Source organism: Balaenoptera borealis (genome assembly GCF_965194805.1).
Source record: "Balaenoptera borealis genome assembly, chromosome: 8".
NCBI lineage: Eukaryota > Metazoa > Chordata > Mammalia > Artiodactyla > Balaenopteridae > Balaenoptera > Balaenoptera borealis.
This window is the reverse complement of record NC_138865.1, coordinates 75,494,727-75,510,875: the sequence shown is the minus strand read 5'-3', so window position 1 is coordinate 75,510,875 and position 16,149 is coordinate 75,494,727. Positions and strand designations below refer to the sequence as shown.

The 16,149-nt window shown below is 36.5% G+C and overlaps 1 protein-coding gene and 1 long non-coding RNA gene across 4 annotated transcripts in view; one reads left to right on the top strand and one right to left on the bottom strand.

Moving 5' to 3' along the window:
- Positions 1-16,149, bottom strand: part of GDA (guanine deaminase) — a 125,525-nt gene that overhangs the window by 5,601 nt on the left and 103,775 nt on the right. The window contains exons 11-12 of one of the 2 annotated variants that reach the window (XM_082401473.1): positions 6,113-6,259; positions 2,887-3,017 (exon numbers count right to left, since the gene is read on the bottom strand). In XM_082401473.1, coding sequence (XP_082257599.1) covers positions 2,887-3,017; positions 6,113-6,259 — 278 coding nt within the window. Of the gene's footprint in view, positions 1-2,886; positions 3,018-4,819; positions 6,260-16,149 lie in introns of those variants that run through there. The other variant, XR_014247287.1, reaches the window with a different exon arrangement.
- The window catches only part of LOC309633126, a 119,519-nt gene that overhangs the window by 84,504 nt on the left and 18,866 nt on the right, over positions 1-16,149 (top strand). The window lies entirely within an intron of this gene.

Genomic DNA, 16,149 nt, shown 5'->3' with positions numbered 1-16,149 from the left:
GCGAATTCTATCAAACATTTAGAGAAGAGCTAACACCCATCCTTCTCAAACTATTCCAAAATATAGCAGAGGGAGGAACACTACCAAACTCATTCTACGAGGCCACCATCACCCTGATAGCAAAACCAGACAAAGATGTCACAAAGAAAGAAAACTACAGGCCAATATCACTGATGAACACAGATGCAAAAATCCTCAACAAAATACTAGCAAACAGAATCCAACAGCACATTAAAAGGATCATACACCATGATCAAGTGGGGTTTATCCCAGGAATGCAAGGATTCTTCAATATACGTAAATCAATCAATGTGATACACCATATTAACAAACTGAAGGAGAAAAACCATATGATCATCTCAATAGATGCAGAGAAAGCTTTCGACAAAATTCAACACCCATTTATGATAAAAGCCCTGCAGAAAGTAGGCATAGAGGGAACTTTCCTCAACATAATAAAGGCCATATATGACAAACCCACAGCCAACATCGTTCTCAATGGTGAAAAACTGAAACCATGTCCACTAAGATCAGGAACAAGACAAGGTTGCCCACTCTCACCACTGTTATTCAACATAGTTTTGGAAGTTTTAGCCACAGCAATCAGAGAAGAAAAATAGATGAAAGGAATCCAAATCAGAACAGAAGAAGTAAAACTCTCACTGTTTGCAGATGACATGATACTATCATAGAGAATCCTAAAGATGCTACCAGAAAACTACTAGAGCTAATCAATGAATTTGATAAAGTAGCAGGATACAAAATTAATGCACAGAAATCTCTTGCATTCCTATACACTACTGATGAAAAATCTGAAAGAGAAATTAAGGAAACACTCCCATTTACCATTGCAACAAAAAGAATAAAATACCTAGGAATAAACCTACCTAAGGAGACAAAAGACCTGTATGCAGAAAAGTATAAGACACTGATGAAAGAAATTAAAGATGATACCAACAGATGGAGAGATATACCATGTTCTTGGATTGGAAGAATCAACGTTGTGAAAATGATTATACTACCCAAAGCAATCTACAGATTCAATGCAATCCCTATCAAACTACCAATGGCATCTTTCACAGAACTAGAACAAGAAATTTCACAATTTGTATGGAAACACAAAAGACCCCGAATAGCCAAAGCAATCTTGAGAAAGAAAAACAGAGCTGGAGGAATCAGGCTCCCGGACTTCAGACTATACTACAAAGCTATACTAATCAAGATAGTATGGTACTGGCACAAAAACAGAAATATAGATCAATGGAACAGGACATAAATCCCAGAGATAAATCGATGCACATATGGTCACCTTATCTCTGATAAAGGAGAATATACAGTGGAGTAAAGACAGCCTCTTCAATAAGTGGTGCTGGGAAAACTGGACAGCTACATGTAAAAGAATGAAATTAGAACACTCCCTAACACCATACACAAAAATAAACTCAAAATGGATTAAGGACCTAAATTTAAGGCCAGACACTATCAAATTCTTAGAGGAAAACATAGGCAGAACACTCTATGACATGAATCACAGCAAGATCCTTTTTGACGCACCTCCTAGAGAGATGGAAATAAAAACAAAAATAAACAAATGGGACCTAATGAAACTTAAAAGCTTTTGCACAGCAAAGGAAACCATAAACAAGACGAAAAGACAGCCCTAACAGTGGGAGAAAATATTTGCAAACAAAGCAACTGACAAAGGATTAATCTCCAAAATATACAAGCAGCTCATGCATTTCAATATCAAAAAAGCAAATAACCCAATCCAAAAATGGGCAGAAGACCTAAATAGATATTTCTCCAAAGAAGATATACAGATTGCCAACAAACACTTGAAAGGATGCTCCACATCACTAATCATTAGAGAAATGCAAATCAAAACTACAATGAGGTATCACCTCACACCAGTCAGAATGGCCATCACCAAAAAAATCTACAAACAATAAATGGTGGAGAGGGTGTGGAGAAAAGGGAACCCTCTTGCACTGTTGATGGGAATGTAAATTGATACAGCCACTATGGAGAACAGTATGGAGGTTCCTTAAAAAACTAAAAATAGAACTACCATATGACCCAGCAATCCCACTACTGGGCATATACCCTGAGAAAACCATAATTCAAAGAGTCATGCACCACAGTGTTCACTGCAGCACTATTTAAAACAGCCAGGACAGGGAAGCAACCTACGTGTCCATTGACAGATGAATGGATAAAGAAGATGTAGCACATATATACAATGGAATATTACTCAGCCATAAAAAGAAATGAAATTGAGTTATTTGTAGTGAGGTGGATGGACCTAGAGTCTGTCAGAGTGAAGTAAGTCAGAAAGAGAAAAACAAATACCATATGCTAACAGATATATATGGAATCTAAAAAAAAAAAAAAGGGTTCTGAAGAACCTAGGGGCAGGACAGGAATAGAGACACAGACGTAGAGAATGGACTTGAGGACACGGGGAGGGAGAGGGGTAAGATGAGGTGAAGTGAGAGAGTGGCAGTGACTTGTATACACTACCAGGCGTGGGATAGATAGCTAGTGGGAAGCAGCCGCATAGCAGCAGGGAGATCAGCTCGTGCTTTGTGACCACCTAGAGGGGTGGGATGGGCAGGGTGGGAGGGAGACGCAAGAGGGAGGGGATATGGGGATATATGTATACGTATAGCTGATTCACTTTGTTATACAGCAGCAACTAACACATCAATGTAAAGCAATTATACTCCAATAAAGATGTTCAAAAAAAAAAAAGGATCTAGATTCCCTTAGAAGATTCTCCTGCACTCCATTAAAATGTTTCAGTGTCTATTTTTTTTCTATAGGGAAGCTGTTCTGACTGACTAGTTCATGAAATAAATGCTTTTTGATCAACTTCCTTTTACGTACCTCAGAAATATCACCAACAAAATCCCCATAAAACAGGTCAATGGGAGAGTCAGATGCTTTGAGGTTGATCAGGAGGGCATCAAATTCCTTGCCCACTTCAAAGTTTCCAATCTGTCTATCTAGCCCCAGGGCTACAGGATGGAATAAATTAATAAACAGTTAGTATTTTTAGCCATCGGACCATGCAAATATCCCAATTTGCAAGGACAGAATCTGCCAGTGTGTCACTAGAAAAAAATTAGTATTTTAATAGTGAAGCATTCCAATAGGTCGAAAGACTTTGACTTATAGAAGGCAGAGTAAGCACAGGGAAAGCAAAATCTGAGAATAAAAAGAGTTCTCTTCAACACCATGATCATAATTCTGATGTTGTCTATTTCAGCTCTATCAGTTCCCTTCACAGTCCAACTGGTCTGTGATTTCCATTCACCTCTAAGAAACATGATGATGGACATAATATCTTTCTCTTTCCCTCCTATTCTCCTTCCAACATTCCAACTCCTTTCCTTGCCCTTTTTGTTCTTTTTGTTCTATGAAATAGCTGACAAGATCTATTTTTGTGGCAGTGAAATGAACTTCAAATAAGTAAAAAATAATTATCTTTTTGCATATTTGTCAATGCAGGCATATCCATCCTAAGTTCCTTAGTTTAAATCCTTTGAATAGAAAAAATTCACTTCTGAAAGTAAATAGATTTTCATAACTCAAGAGTCCCAATGCTTTTGAAAGCAGACTAATTTCTCTGTAACCTTAAAGATTTTCTGGTTGCCAGAGAAGAATGGTTCTCTAAAATAGGGCATAGGTCAATAATATCTATTGACTTGATCCATCTCCCAGCTAGAATTCCTGTTCCATGAATAGTGGATGTTGAGGAAGAACATCTCTCATTTTTATGGTTTAGTTTCAGAAGATGAGGGTAGTTGGTTTTCCTGGTTAATGAAGGTATTGAATTTAAAGCTCCTTAAAGCCAGAATCTGGATAGAGTGTTCCAAATAGAAGCATGCATGAAAGAAAGGTCAACTGGAGTGCAGCATTACTTAATTGAATTTTTACATGTATTTGTTGTATTCTGTCACTGTCAGAATACAGTCGTATGTGAAAATATTAGACACCATATTCCTGTTAGACAATACCCACTACGTTATATTTCTAGGTATGGATATCCAGAAGTCTTTTGGCAATGCTCTAAGCACAGATTTAGAAATCTTGCTTGTTCTTAAATGGTTATTTAAAGGGCAACTCTTTTATTCTCAGAAAAGAAAAAGATTTTTTTAGCTAAAGAGTTCTTAAAGAGGCGCAAACATAATTAGAAACGTTAAAAGTGGTTAGGTGACTTGCACTGATTATGGGGGGAAGAACTGAATGTAATAGAAAATCACTGGAAATTTTCTCCTCCTCCATCGATTACACTCTACTTCGTTTTTCCCTTGACAAACAGCATGACAAACATGAGTTTTTGATGAGTGTATTCAACATAAAACTGTGTTTAATAGGCCAGATAACCAGGTTCATTTGCCAGGAATTGATGGTATTATATATATATAAACTAACTGGACTATTTGTTAGAACCTGGAGAGTTCAGGTATGAACTAACCAAAAAAACACAACTACTGTCAGTGAATTGTAAATTGATCTAAATTCACATTATTTCAGAGAGCCCTAGCTGGGCTGGTAAGCAACTCAAATGCATTTTAGGAAACGCAGTTTTACTGTCTTTGGAGCAAATGTTGGCTCTGTGAAGGTGATTTATGCACATCTTGATCTTGAGAGTGAATGTAAAGCGGGGAAGATGCCAACTTTAAACAGGGATGCATTCATCTCATTCACTCAGACTCTTGTAGAGACACAAGCTAAGGAGAAGAAATTTCATAACAGCGGCCCAGAAAATAGATTTGAAAGCTATACGGTAAGGTAGAAATGATTTGGTAAGCACCCCATGCCGGCCTGGTCAGATACAGGATCCTGATGAAACAACTCACAGAGAGCCTAGAATAAAAAAAGCACTATTTAAATACAAGTCATTTGCACCATGAAAATAAGATGGTAGGACAACTCAGATGTGAAAACGGGGGTGGGGTAGGGAGTGTCACACTTGCTAAAAGAACAGAACTTTTAAAACTTGGAACTTCAGACAGTGAAATCATAAGACTGGGGGAAATGCAAAGCGCATGACCTTTGCTTTCTTTCTTGAAATGTTCTTTATGGCATTCATCATAGCCCAGAACATTCAGAGAAGAGCCAGGAAGTTTCTCTTCCCAGGATACCCTGGCCTCCATCATACTTCATTTATAAGATCTAGGGTATATATCATAAATATAAAAATATTAAAATATATTAAAAATATACACCTGTCTCAAGATCTTTGTTTTTCTCACTAGCTACCTAAGGTTTCATGATATGTTCACTATCATCCATCCAGATTATACTATAATACTTAAAGTGACAGAAAGCAATACAGTTACCAATTTCTATTTTTTCAGTAAAAATACAGTTACATGTGAGAACTGGGAAAAGGTGATGAACAATATTTGCCTATCAATCAACTATACTTCTCCATCTTTCTCCTTTGAAAGAGGCTTGGGTAATTAGTGTACTTAAGTATATAAACAAAATACATAGTCTAAGCTAAGATTTATACAGGAAGATATTGCAGTGGAAGGCGGTGGGTAACACCCTGCACTCTGGTATCAGATTTTCTGGATTCAAATCATGGCACACTGTAGCTTGACAGGTGTGTAAGCCTCACTCAGGTACCTTGTTGGTAAAATGGAATTAATAACAGTGGTTCTGAGGATTAAATAACAGCATCCATAAAGCATGTTGCATAGTGCCTATCACATGGTAAGGGCCCAATAAGTCTTGGCTATTATTATTATTATTACTACTTAGGCCAATAGAGAGCATGTTACTTGACTCAATGGAAAAAAACTGATCATTTTAAAGAACTCGTATGCATGTGACCAATGCCAAGTATCCATTAAAACAATTAATATGATAATTGCATACTGAACATCTCTTCTGCCAATAACAGGGAACTTGCTAAAAGAATGATGCCTCCACCACATGCTTGAACATGTACTTGCTAAGTTTTGGTTATATTATATGAGATGCAACAGTCATGAATATGGGGGTGCCTGCTGATGCCACTATCACGAGCCCTCACACTGCAGCGAAGGACACAGATTGGCATGGTTGTACATCGTGTGAGAAATAAAATGCTCATTACCTTGGCTGCCTCCAAGAGTAGCTAGTCTGAAGACCTCTTTGAGGGTGAGGCTTTTTGCATTTATCTTATTAACTGAAAGCATGTTGGAAACCATCACTGCTCTTCTGATGGCATCAAGCACGGAAGATGAATAACCACCAGCCACATCTGTGGTAGATAAAATAAAGCCAAAACAGTAACTTTATGAGATAAATGGAATGTTAGGTATATAGAATTTTTTCTGTTTTTAATGACAGATATTCACTCTTTAATATACTTCAAAGAAAAGATCTTATCTATAAACACAGAATAGACACAGACTAACATTTAAAGGAATTCAAAACCTGCAGTTAGTATCAAATGTATACTTGTATTAGTTTTCTAGGGCTGCTGCAACAAATTACCACAGATGTGGTAGTTTAAAACAGCAGAAATTCATTCTCACACAGTTTTGGAGGGCAGAAGTCTTAAAGTGTTGGCAGGGCCACCAACCCTACAAAGGCTCTAGGGAAGAATCTTTCCTAGTTTCGTCCAGTTTCTGGCAGCTCCTGGCGTTCCTTGGCTTGTGCCAGTATAACTCCAATGTCTGCCTCCATCTTCAGATGGCCTTCTTCCCTCTGTGTCTTTATGTACCTCTCATTGTCTGTCTCTTATAAGGACATTCGTTATTGGATTCACCTTAATTCAGAATGACTTCATCTTGAGATCCTTACCTTAATTACATCTGCAAAGACCTTTATTCCAAATAAGGCTACATTTACATGTTCCTGGTAGACATCTCTTTTTTGGGGAGGTGGTAGGGGGAGCACAGTTCAACCCAGGACAATGCCCAAATGTTTAATAAAGTTAAGAGAAAAAACATCTCTGAATATTCCCTAAACTCAAATAAATAAAAATAATGTAAAATAATCTCACAGCTCTATGCTCTGAAAACGTGACCTAACTCTATTTTAATTCTGATGAGAACTTTGAGAATTAAAAAGCTGCTTTATGATATTTTTTTCAGGAAGAGCTTTTAGAATGACCTATATATTCTGGAAAATTGGTGTAATAAATGAGCAATGCTGATGTAGACAGCTTTATATTTGTCACTGGCATCATTAGATGAGGAATTAGATTTTTATAGTGATTTAAATAAATCCCTAATCATAATTAAATTGAAATACTACCTTTGACAAGAATGAATATAGAAGTTATTTAATGAGTTTGTATAAATAAATGTCAAGTAAGTTTACATGTTTTATTAGAGGAAAAGTACATCTATAGCTTATAAAATACACTTTATATTTCAAGGGTTCCTTCTGTCATGTCTAGGAAGATATATATAATTGTTAGTGCCTATATATATTGCAAAGATCAAAAGTAATAGCCTATTAAGTAATAATCCTAGATTGCAGTTTAATTTTATGTTCAACTGTCTTACATGTCTTTAGATAAACTTGTATGACTTGTTTTTTTGGAAAATACTTTTTTTTAGCCAGAATAGTATTGCCAGAAGATCATCCAGTTCCATGACAACTTTTATTCATCTACTTAGTTAGTTCACTTTCATATACAGTAACCATCAATTAGCTTTTCATTTTATCATAGCATCAAACTAAGAAAACAAATACGATTTGGGAATAATGCACATTAAGCTTTGAAATACTTTGTCTACTGAGTCTTTATTACCAGAACAAAGAAAATGTTCAATCTAAAAGAAGAATAAAATGCTATCACTGCATGGTATGGAAATATGTAAAGATTGAATATATATTTCAAAATATGTAGGTGAAGAGTGGAAGGAAACAAAAACAAAAGCAATGCTGTTAGGATGGTGTGAACATGGAAGATTTAAATACTTGCAGTTATAAAAACAGGTTTTATAAAATATGACAGAAAGTAGTCTTTTCCTTCGTATCTAACTAGAACTATCCATTTAGAAAGAATAAGGATAGATTAGGAAATAATGCTATGTAATTTATTGAGAAAATTTTGAGAGCCGTCTTATGTTGCTGAATTATAAGATGACTTAATCATCCTATATTCTTCTGGATGTTGTTAATGAAGTAGCTTCCAACACGGAACAATACTGGGCAGATGAAAGAATGAACCCTGGACCACACAAACGATGATATTTAGTCAGAACCATATGTGTGAGAGTAAAGCTTTTCTTCGAAGAATTTCCAGCATGATACTAACTTCCCGATCCCTGCCTTGCCCAGTGAGCTAAGCCCGGGAGGCTTCTTCTTCCCTCTACAGCACATGTAATGTAGGTAGAATCCCCGCTTTATCTGTAACAAGAGGCAGAGTGATAGGGTGGAAAAAAAAACGGTGAACTTCCACATTTTACCGACCTGGTTTTAAACTGTGGATTTGGACTGTTTTTTGCTTTGTTGACCTTTGCTTGTTACTCAGTACTTATGACCCTCAATTTTCTCAGAAAATAGAAATAACATCATTTATCTTAACAGTTGCTGAGAAAATCCACTTAAATAATATAAGTGCTGGGGAATGAGGACCAAAGGGTAGAAATTGCATGGGAGAATGGTGGAGGGAAGAAAATGGGTGCTTTTTCTCAGAAAATCTGTTCCCTAACCCCATGCCACCTCTACTATCATGAAAAAGAGTGGCACTATCACTTCCTTGCCAGAGTCAATATAGGGACATTATTTATTACAAGAAGAAGCTAAGAAAACTGTATAAGAGTAAAAACTTGAGCAAGAGGGCAACAGAAAAATAAAAGTAATTTTATATGTATGTGTTCATCTTATGCGTTCATCCATTTACTGACAGATTTACTAAGCACCTTCTATGTGCCTGATTTATTTAAGCACTCATAAATGAAAGTTACAGGTTCCACATGAGCTTACTATCTAGTGGAGGATAAGGAAAAGAGACATAAACAAACAAATATTAACTATAAACTGTGTTCAGTTAGTGATAAAGAAAATGGAGGTAGAAAGCCCATTTATTTATTTTCAAATAGGAAAATAAACAAATTTTATTTTCTACAGTAATTTTTTTCCAACATCTTTATTGGAGTACAATTGCTATACAATGTTGTATTAGTTTCTGCTGTACAACAAAGTAAATCAGCTATATGCACACACATATCCCCATATCCCCTCCCTCTTGAGCCTCCCTCCCACCCTCCTTATCCTACCCCTCTAGGTGGTCAGAGCACCGAGCTGATCTCCCTGTGCCATGCAACTGTTTCCCACTAGCTATCTATTTTACACTTGGTAGTGTATATATATCAATGCTACTCTCTCACTTTGTCCCAGCTTACCCTTCCCCCTCTCCATGTCCTCAAGTCCATTCTCTAAATCTGCATCTTTATTCCTGTCCTGCCCCTAGGTTCTTCAGAACCATTTTTTTTCTTTTTAGATTCCATATATATGTGTTAGCAAATGGTATTTGTTTTTCTCTTTCTGACTTACTTCACACTGTATGACAGACTCTAGGTCCATCCACCTCACTACAAATAACTCAATTTCATTTCTTTTTATGGCTGAGTAATATTCCATGTGTCACATCTTCTTTATCCATTCATCTGTCGCTGGACACTTAGGTTGCTTCCATGTCCTGGCTATTGTAAATAGTGTTGCAATGAACGATGTGGTACATGATTCTTTTTGAATTATGGTTTTCTCAGGGTATATGCCCAATAGTGGGATTGCTGGGTCATATGGTACTTCTATTTTTAGTTTTTTAAGGACCCTCCATACTGTTCTCCATAGTGGCTGTATCAATTTACATTCCCACCAACAGTGTAAGAGGGTTTACTTTTCTCCACACCTTCTCCAGCATTTATGGTTTGTAGATTTTTTGATGATGGCCATTATGACCAGTGTGAGGTGATGATACCTCATTGTGGTTTTGATTTGCATTTCTTTAATGATTAGTGATGTTGAGCATCCTTTCATGTGTTTTTTGGCAATCTGTATATCTTCTTTGGAGAAATGTCTATTTAGGTCTTCTGCCCATTTTTGGATTGGGTTGTTTGTTTTTTTTGATATTGAGCTGCATGAGCTGCTTGTATATTTTGGAGATTAATCCCTTGTCAGTTGCTTCCTTTGCAAATATTTTCTCCCATTGAGAGGTTTGTCTTTTCGTCTTGCTTATGGTTTCCTTTGCTGTGTAAAAGCGTTAGAGTTTCATTAGGTCCCATTTGTTTATTTTTGTTTTTATTTCCATTTCTCTAGGAGGTGGGTCATAAAGGATCTTGCTGTGATATATGTCATAGAGTGTTCTGCCTATGTTTTCCCCTAAGAGTTTTATAGTGTCTGGCCTTACATTTAGGTCTTTCATCCATTTTGAGTTTATTTTTGTGTATGGTGTTAGGGAGTGTTCTAATTTCCTTCTTTTACATGTAGCTGTCCACTTTTCCTAGCACCACTTATTGAAGAGACCGTCTTTTCTCCATTGTATATTCTCCTTTATCAAAGATAAGGTGACCACATGTGTGGGGATTTATCTCTCTATCCTGTTCCATTGATCTATATTTCTGTTTTTGTGCCAGTACCATACTGTCTTGATCACTGTAGCTTTGTAGTATAGTCTGAAGTCAGGGAGCCTAATTCCTCCAGCTCCGATTTGTTTCTCAAGATTGCTTTGGCTATTTGTGTCTTTTGTGTTTCCATACAAATTGTGAAATTTTTTGTTCTAGTTCTGTGAAAAATGCCATTGGTAATTTGATAGGGATTGCATTGAATCTGTAGATTGCTTTGGGTACTATAGTCATTTTCACAATGTTTATTCTTGCAATCCAGGAACTTGGTATATCTCTCCATCTGTTTGTATCATCTTTAATTTCTTTCATCAGTGTCTTATAGTTTTCTGCATACAGGCCTTTTGTCTGCCTAGGTAGGTTTATTCCTAGGTACTTTATTCTTTTTGTTGCAATGGTAAATGGGAGTGTTTCCTTAATTCTTTTTCAGAGTTTTCATCATTAGTGTATAGGAATGCAAGAGATTTCTGTGCATTAATTTTGTATCCTGCTACTTTACCAAATTCATTGATTAGCTCTAGTAGTTTTCTGGTAGCATCTTTAGGATTCTCTATGTATAGTATCATGTCATCTGCAAACAGTGACAGCTTTACTCCTCCTTTTCTGATTTGGATTCCTTTTATTTCTTTTTCTTCTCTGATTGCTGTGGCTAAAACTTCCAAAACTATGTTGAAAAACAGTGGTGAGAGTGGGCAACCTTGTCTTGTTACTGATCTTAGTGGACATGGTTTCAGTTTTTCACCATTGAGGACAATGTTGGCTGTGGGTTTGTCATATATGGCCTTTATTATGTTGAGGAAAGTTCCCTCTATGCCTACTTTCTGCAGGGCTTTTATCATAAATGGGTGTTGAATTTTGTCGAAAGCTTTCTCTGCATCTATTGAGATGATCATATGGTTTTTCTCCTTCAATTTGTTAATACGGTGTATTACATTGATTGATTTGCATATATTGAAGAATCCTTGCAATCCTGGGATAAACCCCACTTGATCATGGTGTATGATCCTTGTAATGTGCTGCTGGATTCCGTTTGCTAGTATTTTGTTGAGGATTTTTGCATCTATGTTCATCAGTGATACTGGCCTGTAGTTTTCTTTCTTTGTGACATCTTTGTCTGGTTTTGCTATCAGGGTGATGGTGGCCTCGTAGAATGAGTTTAAGAGTTTCCTCCCACTGCTATATTTTGGAAGAGTTTGAGAAGGATAGGTGTTAGCTCTTCTCTAAATGTTTGATAGAATTCGCCTGTGAAGCCATCTGGTCCTGGGCTTTTGTTTATTGGAAGATTTTTAATCACAGTTTCAATTTCAGTGCTTATGATTGGTCTGTTTATATTTTCTATTTCTTCCTGGTTCAGTCTCCGAAGGTTGTGCTTTTCTAAGAAATTGTCCATTTCTTCCAGGTTGTCCACTTTATTGGCATATAGTTGCTGTAGTAATCTCTCATGATCCTTTGTATTTCTGCAGTGTCAGTTGTTGCTCCTGCTTTTTCATTTCTTGTTCTGTTGATTTGAGTCTTCTCCCTTTTATTCTTGATGAGTATGACTAATGGTTTATCAATTTTGTTTATCTTCTCAAAGAACCAGCTTTTCATTTATTGATTTTTGCTATTGTTTCCTTCTTTCTTTTTCATTTATTTCTGACATGATCTTTATGATTTTTTTCTTTCTGCTAACTTTGGGTTTTCTTTTGTTCCTCTTTCTCTAATTGCTTTAGGTGTAAGGTTAGGTTGTTTATTTGAGATTTTTCTTGTCTCTTAAGGTAGGAATATATTGCTAAAAACTTCCCTCTTAGAACTGCTTTTGCTGCATCCCATAGGTTTTGGGTCGTTGTGTTTTCATTGTCATTTGTTTCTAGGTTTTTTTTTGATTTCCTCTTTGGTTTATTCAGTGATCACTTGGTTATTTACTAGTGTATTGTTTAGCCTCCATGTGTTTGTATTTTTTACAGATTTTTCCTGTAATTGATATCTAGTCTCATAGCATTGTGGTCGGAAAAGATACTTGATACTATTTCAATTTTCTTAAATTTACCAAGGCTTGATTTGAGACCCAAGATATGATCTATCCTGGAGAATGTTCCATGAGCACTTGAGAATAAAGTGTATTCTGTTGTTTGGGGATGGAATGTCCTAGAAATATCAATTAAGTCCATCTTGTTTAATGTGTCATTAAAAGCTTGTGTTTCCTTATTTATTTTCATCTTGGATGATCTGTTCATTGGTGAAAGTGGGGTGTTAAAGTCCCCAATTATGATTGGTTTACTGTTGATTTCCCCTTTTATGGCTGTTAGCATTTGCCTTATGTATTGAGGTGCTCCTATGTTGGGTGCATAAATATTTACCATTGTTATATCTTCTTCCTGGATTGATCTTTTGATCATTATATAGTGTTCTTCTTTGTCTCTTGTAATTGTCTTTATTTTGAAGTCTATTTTGTCTGTTATGAGAATTGCTACTTCAGCTTTCTTTTGATTTCCATTTGCATGGAATATCTTTTTCCATCCCCTCATTTGCAGTGTGTATGTGTCCCTAGGTCTGAAGTGGGTCTCTTGTAGACAGCATATATATGGGTCTTGTTTCTATATCCATTCAGCCAGTCTGTGTCTTTTGCTTGGAGCATTTAATCCACTTACATTTATGGTAATTATCAATATGTATGTTCCTATTACCACTTTCGTAATTGTTTTGGGTTTGTTTTTGTAGGTCTTTTCCTTCTCTTGTGTTTCCTGCCTAGAGAAGTTCCTTTAGCATTTGTTGTAAAGCTGGTTTGGTGCTGCTGAATTCTCTTAGCTTTTGCTTGTCTGTAAAGGTTGTAATTTCTCCATCGAATCTGAATGAGATCCTTTCTGGGTAATATTGGTTTTAGGTTTTCCCCTTTCATCACTTTAAATATGTCTTGCCACTCCCTTCTGGCTTGCAGAGTTTCTGAAAAATCAGCTGTTAACCTTATGGGGATTCCCTTGTATATTATTTGTTGCTTTTCCCTTGCTCCGTTTAATATTTTTTCTTTATATTTAATTTTTGATAGTTTGACTAATATGTGTCTTGGCATGTTTCTCCTTGGATTTATCCTGTATGGGACTCTCTGCACTTCCTGGAGTTTTTTGACTATTTCTTTTCCCATATTAGGGAAGTTTTCAACTATAATCTTTTCATATATTTTCTCTGTCCCTTTCTTTTTCTCCTCTTTTTCTGGGACCCCTAGAATTCAAATGTTGGTGCATTTAGTGTTGTCCCAGAGGTCTCTGAGACTGTCCACAATTCTTTTCATTCTTTTTTCTTTATTTTGCTCTGTGGTAGTTATTTCCACTATTTTATCTTCCAGGTCACATATCCGTTCTTCTTCCTCAGTTATTCTGCTATTGATTCCTTCTAGGGAATTTTTAATTTCATTTATTGTGTTGTTCATCACTGTTTGTTTGTTCTTTAGTTCTTCTAGGTTCTTGTTAAACGTTTCTTGTATTTTCTCCATTCTATTTACAAGATTTTGGATCATCTTTACTGTCATTACTCTGAATTCTTTTTCAGGTAGACTGCCTATTTCCTCTTCATTTGTTTGGTCTCGTGGGTTTCTACTTTGCTCCTTTATCTTCTGCGTATTTCTCTGTCTTCTCATTTTGCTTCACTGTGTTTGGGGCCTTCTTTTCGCAGGCTGCAGGTTCGTAGTTCCCGTTGTTTTTGGTGTCTGCCCCTTGTTGGTAAGGTTGGTTCTGTGGGTTGTGTACGCTTCCTGGTGCAGGGGACTGGTGCCTGTGTTCCAGTCGATGAGGCTGGATCTTGCCTTTCTGGTGGGCAGGACCGTGTCCAGTGGTGTGTTTTGGGGTGTCTGTGACCTTATTATGATTTTAGGCGGCCTCTGTGGTAATGTGTGGGGTTGTGTTCCTGTCTTACTAGTTGTTTTGCATGGAGTTTCCAGCACTGGAGCTCGCTGGTTGTTGAGTGGAGCTGGGTCTTAACATTGAGACGGAGCTCTCTGGGAGAGCTCTCATCAATTGATATTACGTGGAGCTGGGAGGCCTCTGGTGGTCCAGTGTGCTGAACTCAGCTCTCCCACCTCAGAGGCCCAGACCGGACAGCTGGCTGGAGCACCATGGCCCTGTTAGGCACAAGGCTTAGAAGGAAAGTGAGAAAATGAGAGAGAGAGAGAGAGAGAGAGAGAGAGGGAGGGAGGGAGAGAGAGAGAGAAATAGGTAGGGCTTTTGATTGTTTCTATTTTCTCAAAGATTTATGAGATAAGGCCATTAGCTGGAAGTGAGGAGGGTATGATTTGGGATTAAAAGTTTAGGAAGAAATGAGATAAGTCTGTCTTGGAATATGGGGACATATTAGAGGAACATAATTGTCTATTTGGGTAGGGCTAAGGGCCACTTAGGATTTGAGAGCAACATTTAAAATGAAACCACTAGAAAATTTTTTTCCAGCAACATCCAGCTGCTCAGCTGTAAACACTGAGAAGGGGAATAGTTGAGACAACCAAGGGGGTTGGGCTTTTTGAAAGTGAATACAAAGAAAACAAGAGGGACATGAGAAACGAGGAAGTTCCAAGGGAATGATTATAGTGAGTACTCTGGCATCTAAGATACGTAAATTAGGAAGGGCATAATGGATTGTGAAAAAGCATGTAAACATTGGATTGGAGTCTACAAGTTCATCAAAGAATGTTGCTTTGGGATTAACTGAAGTAAGTTAGAAGGATAGGAATTTGTCCCTAGCAAGTGGAATCCTGGCTCCATATATGTTGTTTTGATGAATTTGTAGGTCTTGTTGATATAAACTTGTTCCATTTTTTTTTTTTCAGGTTACTGTTTTTTTGGTAATTTGTTATGTCTTTTTTTTTTCTGAGACAAAGAATTTTATACACTTATAATTTTGCTCCCACTTGCCAAATATATCTTCATCCTCTCAACCTTACACATAAACTACAACTTCTTGGTTTCCGTTAAGAAAATCAGAAAGTAGAATAATTTTTAGTACTTGGAAGGTTCTTCTTGCAGCCCGTATATTATTTTAAAATTTTATGATAAAATATTGAAGACGTTCAAATGATACAGGGAAAATACCAAAACGGAAGGACCTGACATGCAGTTTCAAAAATAGCATCATACATACACACTACTATATATAAAATAGATAACTAATAAGGACCTACTGTATAGCAAAGGGAACTCTACTCAATGCTGTAACAGCCAATATGGGAAAAGAATCTGAAAAAGTGGATATATGTATAACTGATTCACTTTGCTGTACACCTGAAACCAGCACAACATTATAAATCAACTATACTCCAATAAAAAAATTTTTTTAAAAAGCATCATATATTCAGGTCCCAGGAACCTCTGCCCAAACAGAGGGAAACACCTTCTTGATTTATGTTGCCATTTTGATTTATTTAAATGTTTTGTTGTTGTTTATTAAGACTTTGTTTTTAGAGCAGTTTAAGACTCATAGTCTGACAGTTTTTTAAAAAGGATATTACTTTTAACATTGTGTGTATTCTCTCTTGAAATACATTGAGTTTAACTATCATTTTTTAAACTCCTTTACAATTTTTTTTCTTATTCCTGTTTTA